The 14,647-nt window shown below is 37.9% G+C and overlaps 1 protein-coding gene across 1 annotated transcript in view; it reads right to left on the reverse strand.

Moving 5' to 3' along the window:
* Positions 1-650: 650 nt before the first annotated feature.
* LOC150089081 (uncharacterized protein CG3556-like) overlaps positions 651-14,647 on the reverse strand; it is a 37,574-nt gene continuing 23,577 nt past the window's right edge. The window contains exons 6-7 of the mRNA XM_090370400.1: positions 9,965-10,104; positions 651-745 (exon numbers count right to left, since the gene is read on the reverse strand). Coding sequence (XP_090226526.1) covers positions 651-745; positions 9,965-10,104 — 235 coding nt within the window. The remainder of the gene's footprint in view (positions 746-9,964; positions 10,105-14,647) is intronic.

Below are 14,647 nucleotides of genomic sequence, written 5' to 3' on the forward strand. Positions count from 1 at the left end.
ACTCCACTAATAACATTAGTCCAAGGAGAGCAGTGTCCATTGATTATATTTTAAAATAACTAAATGCACAAGGCAGAATATGTTAAGAGTAAGAGTTTAATATCTATATAATATCGCTTTGGATACACCATAGATAACTCTTAAGAAACTATGATGGTAGTTGTTGTTATTTGGTTTTTTAGGAGCATTAGCAACTAAGGCCATATTGCTCTGGGATATGCCGTGGTCATTCCCTGACCTTTCCGTATCCTCCGTATTTGGTGGTCATGGGCCTGAACCCCAGTCTAATCAAGAAGCATGTGCTATGCACTGCTGCCACTCCTGCCCACCTGGCTATGGGGGCGCCTTACGATGGTAGTATGGGAGGCATCATTTTCTCTGTATCTCATGGTGTAGCCACATCGATATTATCTACGGTGTATCTGCAACGATATTATCTACGGTGTATCTGCAACGATATTATGTACTGAGAATGGACTGAACTGAGTTATTGTACTAAACATTTAGTGTTCCCAGTAACACTATAATAAGCTATTAGACAAATTTGTTTAATTTAAGAATAAATTCAGAAAATTTATTATAATTTTTTTTATTTTAAATTTTGGTTTACTTTTGTGCAAAGAAAAGCTAAGTAGCCTATCATTGAAGATTTATCCTTCTAAGTTTACAATTCCATTTTGTACTTCCACTGTTTTATACCACATTACAACGTGTTCTCCATCTTTAGGTAGAAGACTATTTGCATCTGTAAAACATAAAAAATATTTACACATCATTTAAACTAAATTACATTTATTTTAAATGAAATTACCAGGAAATTTTTATATAATAGACCAGTAATGCCACTGCTTTTTTGAAATTAAAAATTTGAAACGATGTCTTCCAAGCATTTTGTTCCAGAGTGATAAATACATAAATATCAATGTTTTCTCATACATACACATATAGAAAAAGGTAAGTGCATGGAGTAAATGAAGTCAGTATTGCTCATACTTCCTGATATGCTGTTAAGTGTTAAAAATTTGTAAAAGAGTAAAGATAGTCTGAATACCACAACAAATTTTGATTTTTTTTATGAAAACATTGAGCAAATACACATCAAGGAAGGTTGTTCCGGAAAACAGCAGTTGAATGAATAAACGAGGAAGATGTTAGTTCTGTGAGTTTGAAGTTGGACGGTAAATGGATGTTGGCTGGTCACGGCATGTGTTCAGATTGTTTTGAAGAGAGAATTATAGAAATAGCGGGAATTATAGAAACCAATTCAGAAGAACAGTGCCCATGGAAGTATCTGTAGAAAAGGCATGCAGCAGAAACAGTATGTTTATGAGACAGCGAGTGGAGAGACTCTGTTAAAGATGGGTCATTAATTAACCTAACTTCCCTCTTCTGAATGGAATCTAGAAGCCTGAGAGTGGTTTTGGGGGAACTGCCCCAGAAATGGGAACAATATTCCATGGTAGGGCAGATTTGCGATTTGTACAGAGTGAACAGCGTGTTAGGTAGGGCAGATTTGCGATTTGTACAGAGTCTTTGGAAGAAAAGTAAAGCCGAGAGCAAAAGAGAAAACCAAGTTTTATAGATGCAGAGGAAGCAATATTTGTAATGTGCTTGTGCCATGAGAGATTAAAAATCAGGGTAATCCCCAAAAGAGATACATCATTTTGCCAAGAAATCGGAGTGTCACCAAAGATAAGCATAGGAACAGAAAAATCTTTTTGCAAGATATAAGACAAGACTGAGTTTTAGAAGGATTGAAATCAACTAAGTTGTCTTTGCCCCTGCAGCAATAATTCAGACACAGCATGGGTTTGGTAAGGGAAAGTCTTGTCTGACAAATTTGATTGGATTCTGTGATGTGGTTAGAAAGGAACTGGATGCAAAAAATAATTTTGATATCATATACTTGGATTTCAAGAAAGCTTTTGACACTTGTGCATAGAAGACTACTGTACAAATTGGAGAAGAATGGTATTAAGGGTAAGTTGCTACAATGGATAAAAGGATGGTTGAGTGGGAGAAGACAGAGGGTGGTAATCAATGGATGCTGCTCTTCGTGGACTGTTATTAGTGGAGTTCCACAGGGCCCAGTGTTGTTTTGTATATTTATCAATGATATTGATGAAGGTATATCAGGCTTAGGGTCAAAGTTTACAGATGATACAAAGGTTGGCAGGGTTGTTAATGATAGTAATGGCAGTGTGCTACTGCAACAGGATCTAGAAAATTTGGTCAGTTGGGCTGAGAAGTGGCAACCAAAGTTTAACATTGACAAATGCAAAGTACTTCATATGGGTTGAAGTAACCCCAGAGGAATGTACCAACTGTGTGGTACTACACTTAGGGTGGGAGAAAATGAAAAAGACCTGGGAGTAATTGTGCAGACAGATATGAAGTTTTCTGAGCAATGCAGAAAGGCTGCCACAGCAGGTCATTGGGTTTTGTTAATGATATACAGAAATTTTGCTAGCAGGGAAAAGGAGGTGATTATCCCCTTGCATAAGGCAATGGTCAGGCCATGCCTTGAGTACTGCATACAGGTCTGGAGGCCTCATTTTAGGAAGGATGTAGCTTTGCTTGAGCATGTACAGAGAAGGGCGACAAGATTGGTGAGGGGAATGAAAGGGTCCTCTTACCAAGAAAGGCTTCAGTTCTGAAAATTGCAGTGGCTTGTGACTGCGAGGTGATCTGATTGAGGTGTATAAGGCCTTCAATGGGTTGAGCAAGCTGAATTCTGATGGGATTCTTCCGCTTGCTGAGATTAAGAACCTAAAGGAGCATAAATTCAAATTGAGGAAAGACAGCTGTAGAATAGATGTGCAGACATTTGCCTTTAGCCAACAGGTGGTTAATTGCTGGAACAAAGTTCCATCTGACTTTGTGGAAGTTGATAGCTTAAATAAATTGAAGGAGGAAACTGGACAAATTTTAGAAGGAATGGTTGTGTGAATTTTGCGTGCTCGGACACAGCATGGTTTTGTTAAGGGGAAGTCTTGCCTGACCAGTTTGATTGGATACTATGATGCAGTCACAAAAGAACTGGATGCAGGGAATAACTTTGATATTATATACTTGGATCTTAGAAAGGCTTTTGATACTGTTGCACATGGAAAACTGCTGCACAGATTGGAGCAGTGTGGCATTGGAGGCAAATTGCTGCTATGGATAAAGGGGTGGTTGAGGGAGAGAAGATAAAGAGTGGTAATCAATGGGCACTGCTCATCGTGAACTAATGTTATTAGTAGAGTCCCTCAGGGTTCAGTGTTGGGTCCATTATTGTTTTCTGTATTTATAAATGATATTGATGATGGTATATCAAGTTTAATGTCCAAGTTTGCAGACGATACAAAGGTTGGCAGGGTTGACAAAGACACTACTGACACTATGCTGCTGCAACAGGATCTGGAAAGGTTGAGCAGATGGGCTGAGAGGTGGCAAATGAAGTTTAACATTGACAAATGTAAAGTACTACATATGGGAAACAACAACCCCCAGAGCAAAGTATCAACTCTGTGGTACTACACTGACAGTGGTAGAGAACGAAAAGGACCTGGGGGTAATTGTGCAGGGAGATATGAAGTTCTCTGAGCAGTGCAGATGGGCTACAAGAGTAGCTCATGGTGTCTTGTCAATGATATACAGGAATTTTTCTAGCAGGGATAAGGAGGTGATTATTCCCTTGTATAAGGCAATGGTGAGGCCGCACCTAGAGTACTGTATACAGGTCTGGAGGCCTCATTTCAAGAAGGATGTAGAGCTGCTGGAACGAGTTCAGAGAAGGGCAACAAGAGTAGTGAATGGAACAAAGGGATGCTCTTAAGAAGAAAGGCTTAAGTTTGCAAATTACAGTGTCTGGAGACTAGTCACCAGTGAGGTGATCTGATAGAGGTGTATAAAGCTTTGAATGGTTTGAGCATGCTCAATGCTGATGGGATTCTTCCTCTTGCTCAGAATAATCACCTGAGAGGGCATAAATTCAAATTGAGGAAAGACAGATGTAGAATAGACGTGCAGAAATTTGCCTTTAGCCAGCGGGTAGTTGGTTGGTGGCATAGACTTCCATCCCTTGTCGTGGAAGTTGATAGCCTAAATAAATTTAAGACTCAGCTGGACAGGTATTTCGAATGAACAGAGGGATGAAGTGGAAGTGGGTTTTTTTTTTTTTTTTTCGGCTGATGCTGCATAAGCTTGCTTTCTTGCATCATATGCCTCTACTAATGCTAATGCTATTTTTTGAGTGATGCTGCATAAGCTCATATGCTTGCTTTCTGGCATCACATGCCTCTATTACTATTTGCACTTAGAGGCTCTCATCTCGATCACCTGGCCTATAGATTACTCCAATTCCCCCTATATAATTTGTTCCAATTATTTTATACCATACAGATTCTATACTATCATATGAAACTGCTGATTCTGGGAAAGCTTTTGTCATGCTCAGGCTGCTTTTGATAAGAATTGTAACCCCTATCACCACTTCTATCTGCCCTGTCCTTTCTAAATACTGTACTGAAACTCATCATCCTCTATTTCCGGCTGGCACCACATTTCCGTAAGCCCTATTATGTCAGTGTTACTTGTCCTAATCAGCAGTTTCAATTCACTTATTTTATTGATGACACTTCTGACATTACTGTATAAACAAGATTTATGTTCTTGTATAGTTAACTACCCTGATACACCCCTTGAAGTTATTTAAGCTTGCTTCCCTAGCATTATTACAGTGTCTGGAGACTAGGCACCTGCGAGGTGATCTGACTGAGGTGTATAAATCCTTGAGTGGTTTGAGCATGCTCAATGCTGATGGGATTCTTCCTCTTGCTCGGAATAATCTCCTGAGAGGGCATAAATTCAAATTGAGGAAAGACAGTTGTAGGATAGATGTGCGGAAGTTTGCCTTTAGCCAGTGGGTGGATGATTACTGGAACAAACTTCCATCTGTCTTTGTTGAAGTTGATAGCTTAAATAGATTCAAGGCAGAACTAGACAAACATTTGGAGCGAGTGGATGGGTGAAATGAGAAGGGTTTTTATTTTTTCTTTGGCCGATGCTTTCTTTCTTGCATCATGTGCCTATGCTAATGCTAATTCTAAAGCTAATTAGCACCCGCTCATTTGAACATCATTTCTGCCCTCGGAACATCTTGTTAATTTGATCTGTTGTGGTAACAAACAAGAACACTTAAGGTATATGCAATTGTTACTTTGACCACTATAGTTAGATAAACACATATCTATATTACCCTTGTTCCCCCCATACAAGAAGTTTTTCTGAAGTTTTAAGGTATCCTCAATGATACTGGCAAAAACCTTTGCACCGCATTTGTTTGAATGTATCCCGTCTTTACAAAACAGATTCCTTCTGCTAATAAGTGCGGGTCAGACTGATAAAAATATTCCTCAAAAGCTTTGCAGAGTCCTTTATATTTTGAGTTAATCCACAGGCCTTTCAGTATATATATTCCCTCCTGTCATGCCCAGGCATAATTGCAGATACAAATATTCTGACCTAACTTGTGGCATTTCTTCAGTAATCACTGTTGGCTATTTCTGTATGAGTCGTGATACCCTCTGATGAAGTGTTCAGGATGGATCTTGTCACAACCATTGTTTAAATTTACTAAATATTGCAGAAAGTAACTTTTTAAAAAATATATTATAAAAATTAAATTTACAAACTATTGCAGGAAAAAAACAACTTATATCAAAATAAACTTTACAATATATTAAAGAAATTAACTAAAAGCAATTATCTAATCACTATGCTCTCTCCCTGTGCTTAATCCCAGAGCACTACGAAAATATGTCTGATTAGTATTAGTATTAGTAATGGCCGCATGGTGCAAGAAAGCTTATGGCTTATGCTGCACCAGCCAAAAAAAAAAAAAACTCACCGAACAAAACAATGATAAATAAAATAAATAAATAATAATAATTAATAAAAATAAAAGGAAATTAAACCCATCGTCCTATGCGCTTCCCTGACCCGAAGGTACTATCCAGATGAGCTTTGAATTTCCCCAAACTGTCGGCCTCTATTCCAGTAATTTATAACTCGCTGGCTAAAATAAAACTTCCTGCAGTCCAATCTAAACATTTCCCCCTGTAACTTGAATTTATGTCCCCTAGTTTCTAGCATCATTTATAATATTGAAAATTTCCTCCTCATTCATTTTACTGATGCCTCTCAGAGCCTTAAACACCTCAATCAAATCTCCTCTAAGGTGTCTAGTTTCCAAACTCTGCAACCCACATATTCGAAGTCTTTCTTCATAAGGACGCCCTTTTGCCGATCTCACCAGGCGAGTTACCCATCTTTCAAGAAACTCGATGTCTTTCTTTATGTGCGGTCTCCATACTTGAACTCAGTATTCCAAGTGTGGTCTAACAAAAGCCTTATATAATGGGATTATCACGTCCCTATCTCTACTTGCAAAAGTTCGATAGATCATCGATAGGACACCATGGGCCTTCCTTGCAACCTGTTTACAATGCTCAGAGAATTTCATGTCTGACCGTATCGTAATACCCAAGTCCCTTTCCTCCAGTACTGGATTTAGTTGAATTCCACCAAATGAATAAGTTATTTTGGGATTACTGTTTCCCAGGTGTAATACCTTACACTTTGTTGGATTAAAGCACAGCTGCCATTTTTCTGACCATTCCTGAAGTTTATCTAGGTCTCTCTGAAGAAGCTCAGCTTGGCAGTGATCATTAACCACTCTACCAATTTTAACATCATCTGCAAATTTAGACATCACGCCCTCTATGCCTTCATCGATGTCGTTTATGAAAATTAAAAACAACAGTGGTCCTAATACTGATCCTTGGGGAACCCCAATTCTTATGTCAACCCAATCTGAGGAATAGCCATTTATTACAACCCTCTGCCTCCTGCCCTGAAGCCATCCTGTTCCATCTAAGGATTTTAGCAGTGATTCCAACCTGTTCCAGCTTATAAAGCAACCACTCATGTGGGACTGAGTCAAAAGCTTTGCTGAAATCTAAATAAACAATGTTGAAATTATTCCCTAAATCCAGCTCGTGAGTGACCCTTTCGAAATAACGAACCAGATTTGTTAAACATGATTTTCCCTTTACAAAACCATGCTGAGTATCCTTGAGAATTTCAATTCGATCCAAATGATCCTGAATTCCACCCTTGAGCATTGCCTCCATGATTTTCCCTACCACTGAAGTCAGACTGATAGGTCGATAATTTCCCACTTCACTTTTAGAGCCACCCTTATGTATGGGAGATACATTGGCATTTTTCCAATCCAAGGGAATCTCCCCAAAGTCTAGTGATGCTTGCATAATTATCCTCAATGGTGCAATGAACTCACTTGCCGCCTCCCTTTGTCTGCAAGTTTGTCGCACTGGTAGTGAATCACCCTGTAAATGTGAAGAATTCCCTATCCCCCCTCTTTGCTCTGTTTGCTAGTGATTTCTCATAAACTGCCTTTGCCTGTCGAACCTTTTCTGTGGCTCTATTACAGATCGCCTTGTAGCTGTTATAGGCTTCAGTACTTTTTAGTAATTTTTTTGCCTTCTGCCCCAGAACATCTAGATAATACGTCCAGTTGGGGTAACAGATAAGAACTCTTAAGGTATGTGCAAGAGTTATGAATGCCAACAGAAGAATTATATTTATTATATTATTTATTTATAATTATATTTATATATTTTTTAATATATTTATTTATATTATATTTATTTCTAAATCAGTAATACATATACGATTGAGGCAAATATTGTGGTATTTTTTACCACTTCTTCAGTGACTGCACAAAGACAGTAACAGCAGTCTTCGCAATATCATTGTCTTGTGCATTGTGTCTAGATCGGTGTTTCCCAACGTGGGTCCCACGCCCCACATGGGGGAAATTAGATTGTTCAGGGGGGCAATTCAAAAATTGCTCGTCTAGGGTTTAAAACAACTGCCTACTATGATTTAACTTGTACAAAAGAAGAATTGTTTGGTAAAGTCTCTGTTTATTGCTCATATTGCAACTGTCAATCGTACTCTATGAAATTTCTTTACTCATTGCTAAATCTGGGAAAAATCATACTATAGGTAAGAATTTAATCAAACCAATATCAGCATTTCTTAAAACAGTTCTGGAAAAAGATGACAAAGACGTGAAAGCTATGCCACTCAATAAAAATACTTTTAGCGGAAGAATAGATGAAATGAGTGAAGATATTGAAATACAACTTGTTGGAAAGCTGAAAACAAGAAAATTCTCAGTGCAAATGAATGACTCAACTTTGAGAGACAGCGAAGCCGTACTGATAACTTATGTAAGATATATTGATAAAGGTAATTTTGCTGAAGAAATGTTATTCTGTAAATCATTAGAGAGCACCACTGCCTCCAAAGATATATATAATAAGCTAAAAAATTACTTAGATGACAATAATATACCAATGAAAAATATAACATCTTGCGCTACAGATGGTGCTCCTAATATGATGGGCAAGAAAAATGGCTGCTTAAAATTGATGAAAGATGAGAATCCAGAAATGCTTCTTGTGCATTGTGTTATTCATAGGGAAAACTTGTGTCTCTTCAAGCTTTTTTGTGAAGAACAAAATGAAGACCATGTGAGACTTTCACTTCACACTGAAGTAAGGTGGCTCTCGAAAGGGAACTGCTTGAAAAGATTTATGGAACTATTTGATACTATTAGTGACTTTTTAAGTGACAAACCTAAAATGAAGCATCTGTTAACGGTCGATGGTAAAGCATTTGTGAGTTATTTAGCCGATATCTTTGAAAAACTAAATATATTAAATAAACAACTTCAAGAAACAAATAAAACTCTCGTCGATGCAAAAGCGAAGACATTTGGTTTCATTACATTTATTAAATTATGTCAAAAATATATTTTTAAAAAAAATTTGAACAGTTTCGTTGTCTGCAAAAATGTGAAGTGACTGATACCGCTGTATTTGTTATTGTTGATCATCTGAAAATTCTGTCCGATGATTTAAAAGAAAGGTTTTTTGATTTAAAACAAATTGATTTTCCAACCTGGATGATGCAACCAATGTTAGTGGATTTATCTGATGTATCAATGCAGTACCAAGAAGAATTCTCAGAAATGCAAAATGATGAGTCAGTTAAAACTTTATTCAATATAAAAGAAGCAATGGCATGGCTTTGTGATGAAACAGAAATTAAATACCCAAATTCAACCAACGTTGCAAGAGAGCTATTGTTACCGTTTCCATCTTCATATTTAGCTGAATGTGGATTTAGTGCCATAAATGATTTGTTACTAAAGAAAAGAAATCGACTGGATATCACAATGTCTATTATATGTTTTGAAAATTTACTTACTATTTTTTTCTTAATAATTTCCTAATGATTTCTTCCTAAAACCTAAGTCTCGTGTCCTGAACAAGTTGTAATTAGGCTTCATTTAGGGAATAATTCAATTTTTGGATATAAAAAATATGTATATCGGTGTTTCCCAACGTTACATAGGGGGCATCAGAATTTTAGAAAGACTTAGGTGGGGCATGGTAAAAAAAAGGTTGGGAAACACCGGTCTAGATTGTTTCAGTGCTTTTATCATTTTCAAACAATAGTTTACCTATTCACTATGCCACTCAAGGAATATTTTAAATCTTTGATGCCATATGGATGGAAGTTGAAGTTGGTATCACTCATGTCATTTTTGAAGAATGGCCAAATGTGGAGGGTGAGATATGAGCAATATTAATCAGCTATCTGAAATGACAGTAAATAACAGTTTCCAAAGTTACTGTTTTTATATTACATTCTTAAACAGGCTATGTACAAACTTATGCAATAATGGATAAAGTAGCAGATATGTTTACATTAGTTTCTAATCTAAGCATACATAAAGAAAATAAAATTATTACTTATGAAAGAAAAATAATTGACAACAAATTACACTAATGAAAGAAAAATATTTCAATTATGGTAGTCTTACCCTTGCTATATGGAACCATAGTATAATTTGTTTCAATTGTTGAATAGTAAATCTGCCAGTAATCTCCAGATTCAGGGTCGTTGGCTTTATTGCTTATTAAATATATATATGGTCCTGAAGACGTCATTTTCCACTTGAAACTAGGTTTAAAAAAAATAAAGACCATAAGTTAAAATATTTTTTTCTATTTTATTTAAACAACTAGTGGATTGTTATATTTTAGTCTTACCAAGAAGAGCAATATTTAACCTTCTGCTGCTAGCACAGTGTCCGACAGATGCCACTTTTTTAAATTGGTAAATGAAATTGAATTGTCCCGTCTCCTTTTTCTCAGCAATATTCTGTAGCTGGTTATACAGTATTTTATGTTTTCATTTCAATATGCCATGAATTATGAGACATTATATTTTTGTTTGGTGTTTTAACAGATTCCAGTGAGCATAGGCAACTCCCATCCCCATGTGTTGTCCATGAGATGATAGCAACAGGTGTCTAATCTTGCCTTAATGCTTTGATTTTGCCAGCCAAATGTTAACTGGCAAAAATAGGCATTCACATTGCATCTGCAAAACATCATGCAAGCATATGAATTTCAGTCTTGAGGGAGTGGGGGTCAGTGACCTTAAAGTCTAAAAATGCAATAAAAACATATTATTATTGGTTTCATTTATTTTTGTTTAATATTTTTTAAACTGAGTTTAGCAAATCACAATTAATGTTTTCAAATCAGTAAAAAAGATAAAAATTAATTCATTATAATTAAAACAAAGTGAGGGTTAAATGGATACCACACACATTCTGTGTTACAAATTACCCCAGGAGCTCACATCTGGTGAGTATGGGCTTGACACACACACACACAGGGTCCTGAGCTGGATATTATCATTTTTCTCTTACTTGGTGATTCCCTTCTACTTTTGACTCTCTTTCTCTCTCAGGGTAACTAGGGAATTTTTTTTTGGCTTATGCAGCATAAGCCTCAGGCTTCCTTGCACCATATAGCTAATAATAATAATGCTTCCTGTGAAACTGCGCTAGTGACCACCCAGAAAGCTAGAAACTGCCAATGCATGAAGTGGAGCATTGAAATGAATACTTACATCATGCAAGCATACTACGAAATAATGAAGCTGGAGACCGATACGACAACTTACAGGGAGAGACTACATACCAAGTGGCAGGAACGATTCCCAGATATTCAGGTCATTGAACAGTGAATAGTGGACCAGAGAAGGACCATTGCCACGAAGAACATGATAGCTCCTGCAATCTTGAAAAAAAATCAAGCAGGATGTGAGTGATCAACTAAAAGGATAAAGAATATGGAACCAGAGAAGGAAGAACATACAACCACTGAACCAGAGGAGGAAGAAATACAACTCACAGAAGCTGAAGTGGAAAGAGACGAGGTCTGATATAAAGAATAGAGGATGAGTGGAAGAAGGCCCTAAAAAAATTCGAAGGAATGGATCCAACAAAGACTCACGTGATACCGAAGCAGAGGCTGAACCTTGTGGAGAGTCACAGACCACCTCAATCAGCACATAATACAGCATTACCTCGACAGCAATGGGGGCCATCCACACAGTCATGTATTGTGCTGCGGTAGCAGCCACGAGGATTAATGGAAGAGAAGTGAGAGACCAGCAGCAAAAGAACCGAGAAGGAACCACCAGCTTAGGAAAGAAGACTTCAGTAGAAGATAGAAGAATTAAGAGTCAAGATAGGACAATTGACCCAGTACCAATGGGGCAATTAGGAGTAAGAAATTAATTGGAAAAGTGAAGAGCATCCTCAAGAGAGACAGTGTCCACAGCAAACATGAGACAAAAAATCAGAGAATAGGAGAGTACTTGGACACATTGAAGTAGAACCTCCTTACACTCAGCAAAAGACTACGCCAATACAAAGAGAGCTCCTAAAGGAAAATAAACAACCGAATCTTCGATGAGGACCGAAGAGGCTTCTACAGGAGTCTTGGAGAAGATGGAAAAGAAGTGAATGGACCACCCGAGCAGAAGATGATTGAGGAGTTCTGGAGAAACATATGGAGCAGGGAATTAAGACATAACAGCTGAGTCCCGTAGAGAGAAGTAGAATGCAAGAAAACCAAGGACATACAAGAAATGAGAGGGTGGGAGATTTGGGAAGAAGTTAAAACAGAAAGCATTAGCATTAGTAGAGGCATTTGATGCAAGAAAGCAAGCTTATGCAGCATCAGCCAAAAAAAAAATAATAAAATAAATAAATAAATAAATAAACAAAAAATAACCACTTCCACTTCACCCCTCCGTTCGTTCGAAATACCTGTCCAGATGAGCCCTAAACTTATTTAGGCTATCAACTTCCATGACAAGGGATGGAAGTCTGTTCCACCAACCAACCACCCGCTGGCTAAAGGCAAATTTCCTCACGTCTATCCTACATCTGTCTTTCCTCAATTTGAATTTATGCCCTTTCAGGTGATTATTCTGAGCAAGAGGAAGAATCCCATCAGCATTGAGCATGCTCAAACCATTCAAGGCTTTATACACCTCTATCAGATCACCTCGCTGGTGCCTACTCTCCAGACACTGTAATTTGCAAAACTTAAGCCTTTCTTTGTAAGAGCACCCCTTTGTTCCAGTCACTAATCTTGTTGCCCTTCTCTGTACTCGTTCCAGCATCTCTACATCCTTCTTGAAATGAGGCCTCCAGACCTGTATACAGTACTCTAGGTGTGGCCTCACCATTGCCTTATACAAGGGAATAATCACCTCCTTATCCCTGCTACAAAAATTCCTATATATCATTGATATTACACCATGAGCTACTCTTGCAGCCCGTCTGCACTGCTCAGAAAACTTCATATCTGCCTGCACAACCACCCCCAGGTCACTTTCATTCTCTACCACTGTCAGTGTAGTACCACAGAGTTGATACATTGCTCTGGGGTTGCTGTTTCCCATATGTAGTACTTTACATTTGTCAATGTTAAACTTCATTTGCCACCTTTCAGCCCATCTGCTCAACCTTTCCAGATCCTGTTGCAGTAGCATAGTGTCAGTAGTGTCCTTGACAACCCTGCCAACCTTCGTATCGTCTGCAAACTTGGACATTAAGCTTGATATACCATCAAAATGTCATTTATAAATACAGAAAACAATAATGGACCCAATACTGAACCCTGAGGGACTCCACTAATAACATTAGTCGACGATGAGCAGTGTCCATTAATTACCACTCTCTGTCTTCTCCCCCTCAACCATCCCTTTATCCCTAGCAGCAATTTGCCTCCAATGCCACACTGCTCCAATTTGTGCAGCAGTCTTCCACGTGCAACAGTATCAAAAGCCTTTCTAAGATCCAAGTATATAATATCAAAGTTATTCCCTGCATCCAGTTCTTTTGTGACTGCATCATAGTATCCAATCAAATTGGTCAGGCAAGACTTCCCCTTAACAAAACCATGCTGTGTCCGAGCATGTGCTTCTTTAACCAGTGCCCCCATTAATTTTCTGGGGACAGAAGTTAAACTAACAGGTCTATAATTACTTGTGTCGCCCTTTGATCCTCCTTTGTAAATTGGGGTCACATTTGCACATCTCCAGTCTATGGGTACTTCTCCTGAGTCCAAGGAAGCTCTCATAATTATGGCTAAGAGTTTGCTTACTTCCTTTGCTGCCTCCTTTAATATAACTGGATAGATCCCATCCACCCCAGGTGCCTTTCTTGTGTTTATCTTCAACAATTTATCCTCCATTTTACTCTCAGTTATTACAAGATTCTCTAGCTTACTGCCAGAGTTGAATACACCTCTGGCATTCCCCTCGCTGAATAACTCATCATGTGTGAATGTCGATGCAAAATATTCATTTAGTTTGTTAGCTACCTGAGCAGGATCATCAACAGTTGACCCATCGATATCAAGTGGGCCAATCTGATTCATCCCCTTCCTTCTAGAGTTTACATAAGTAAAGAACTCTTTGCTGTTTTTCTTTGCATCCCTTGCCAAAGATTTCTCGTAATCTGCCTTCGCCTGCCTAACCTCCTTTGTATCTTGGTTACAGATCAACTTATATCTATCATAGGCTTCTGTGTCACGTGTTAATTTGTATGTATCCCATGCATTTTTATTCTCTGCCATATGTCTCATTAGTTCATCTGACATCCACTTAGGCCTAAACCTTGAACAATATTTCTTAGTTGGTATGTAAAGCCTAGTAGCTTCCAAGATAAGTTCTTTGAATGCTTCCCATTTTGAATTTGCTGTTGGTAACATCATCAGTTGGTCCCACTGTATAGAATTTAAATACTGTCTCAATCCATCGTAGTCACCTTTACGAAAGCAATAACCCTTCTCTTAACCCCTGATGGCAGTTACCTCTTTGAGTAAATCCCACTTCAGCACACTTATCATTGCCACTTGGTGGTTCCTTTATCTGCAGATTCTTAATGCATGAAAAATCACTACTGATAATCAAATCAAGAGTATTACTCCGTCTAGTTGCCTTCTGAACATGCTGATCTAGAAAATAATCATCCAATAAATCCACAAAAGCCTTCCGAGTGTGTGAGTGACCCACAAATTCAAGTCAATATGTGGGAAAATTAAAATACCCCATTATAAGACTCTCTTATGTACTGGCCCACTCTATTTCCCTGTAGAGTTTCTTATTATACTCACAGAGTCATTAGGCCTAT

Source organism: Mastigoproctus giganteus, chromosome 3 (assembly GCF_048544385.1).
Source record: "Mastigoproctus giganteus isolate SK-2022 chromosome 3, ASM4854438v1, whole genome shotgun sequence".
Lineage (NCBI taxonomy): Eukaryota > Metazoa > Arthropoda > Arachnida > Uropygi > Thelyphonidae > Mastigoproctus > Mastigoproctus giganteus.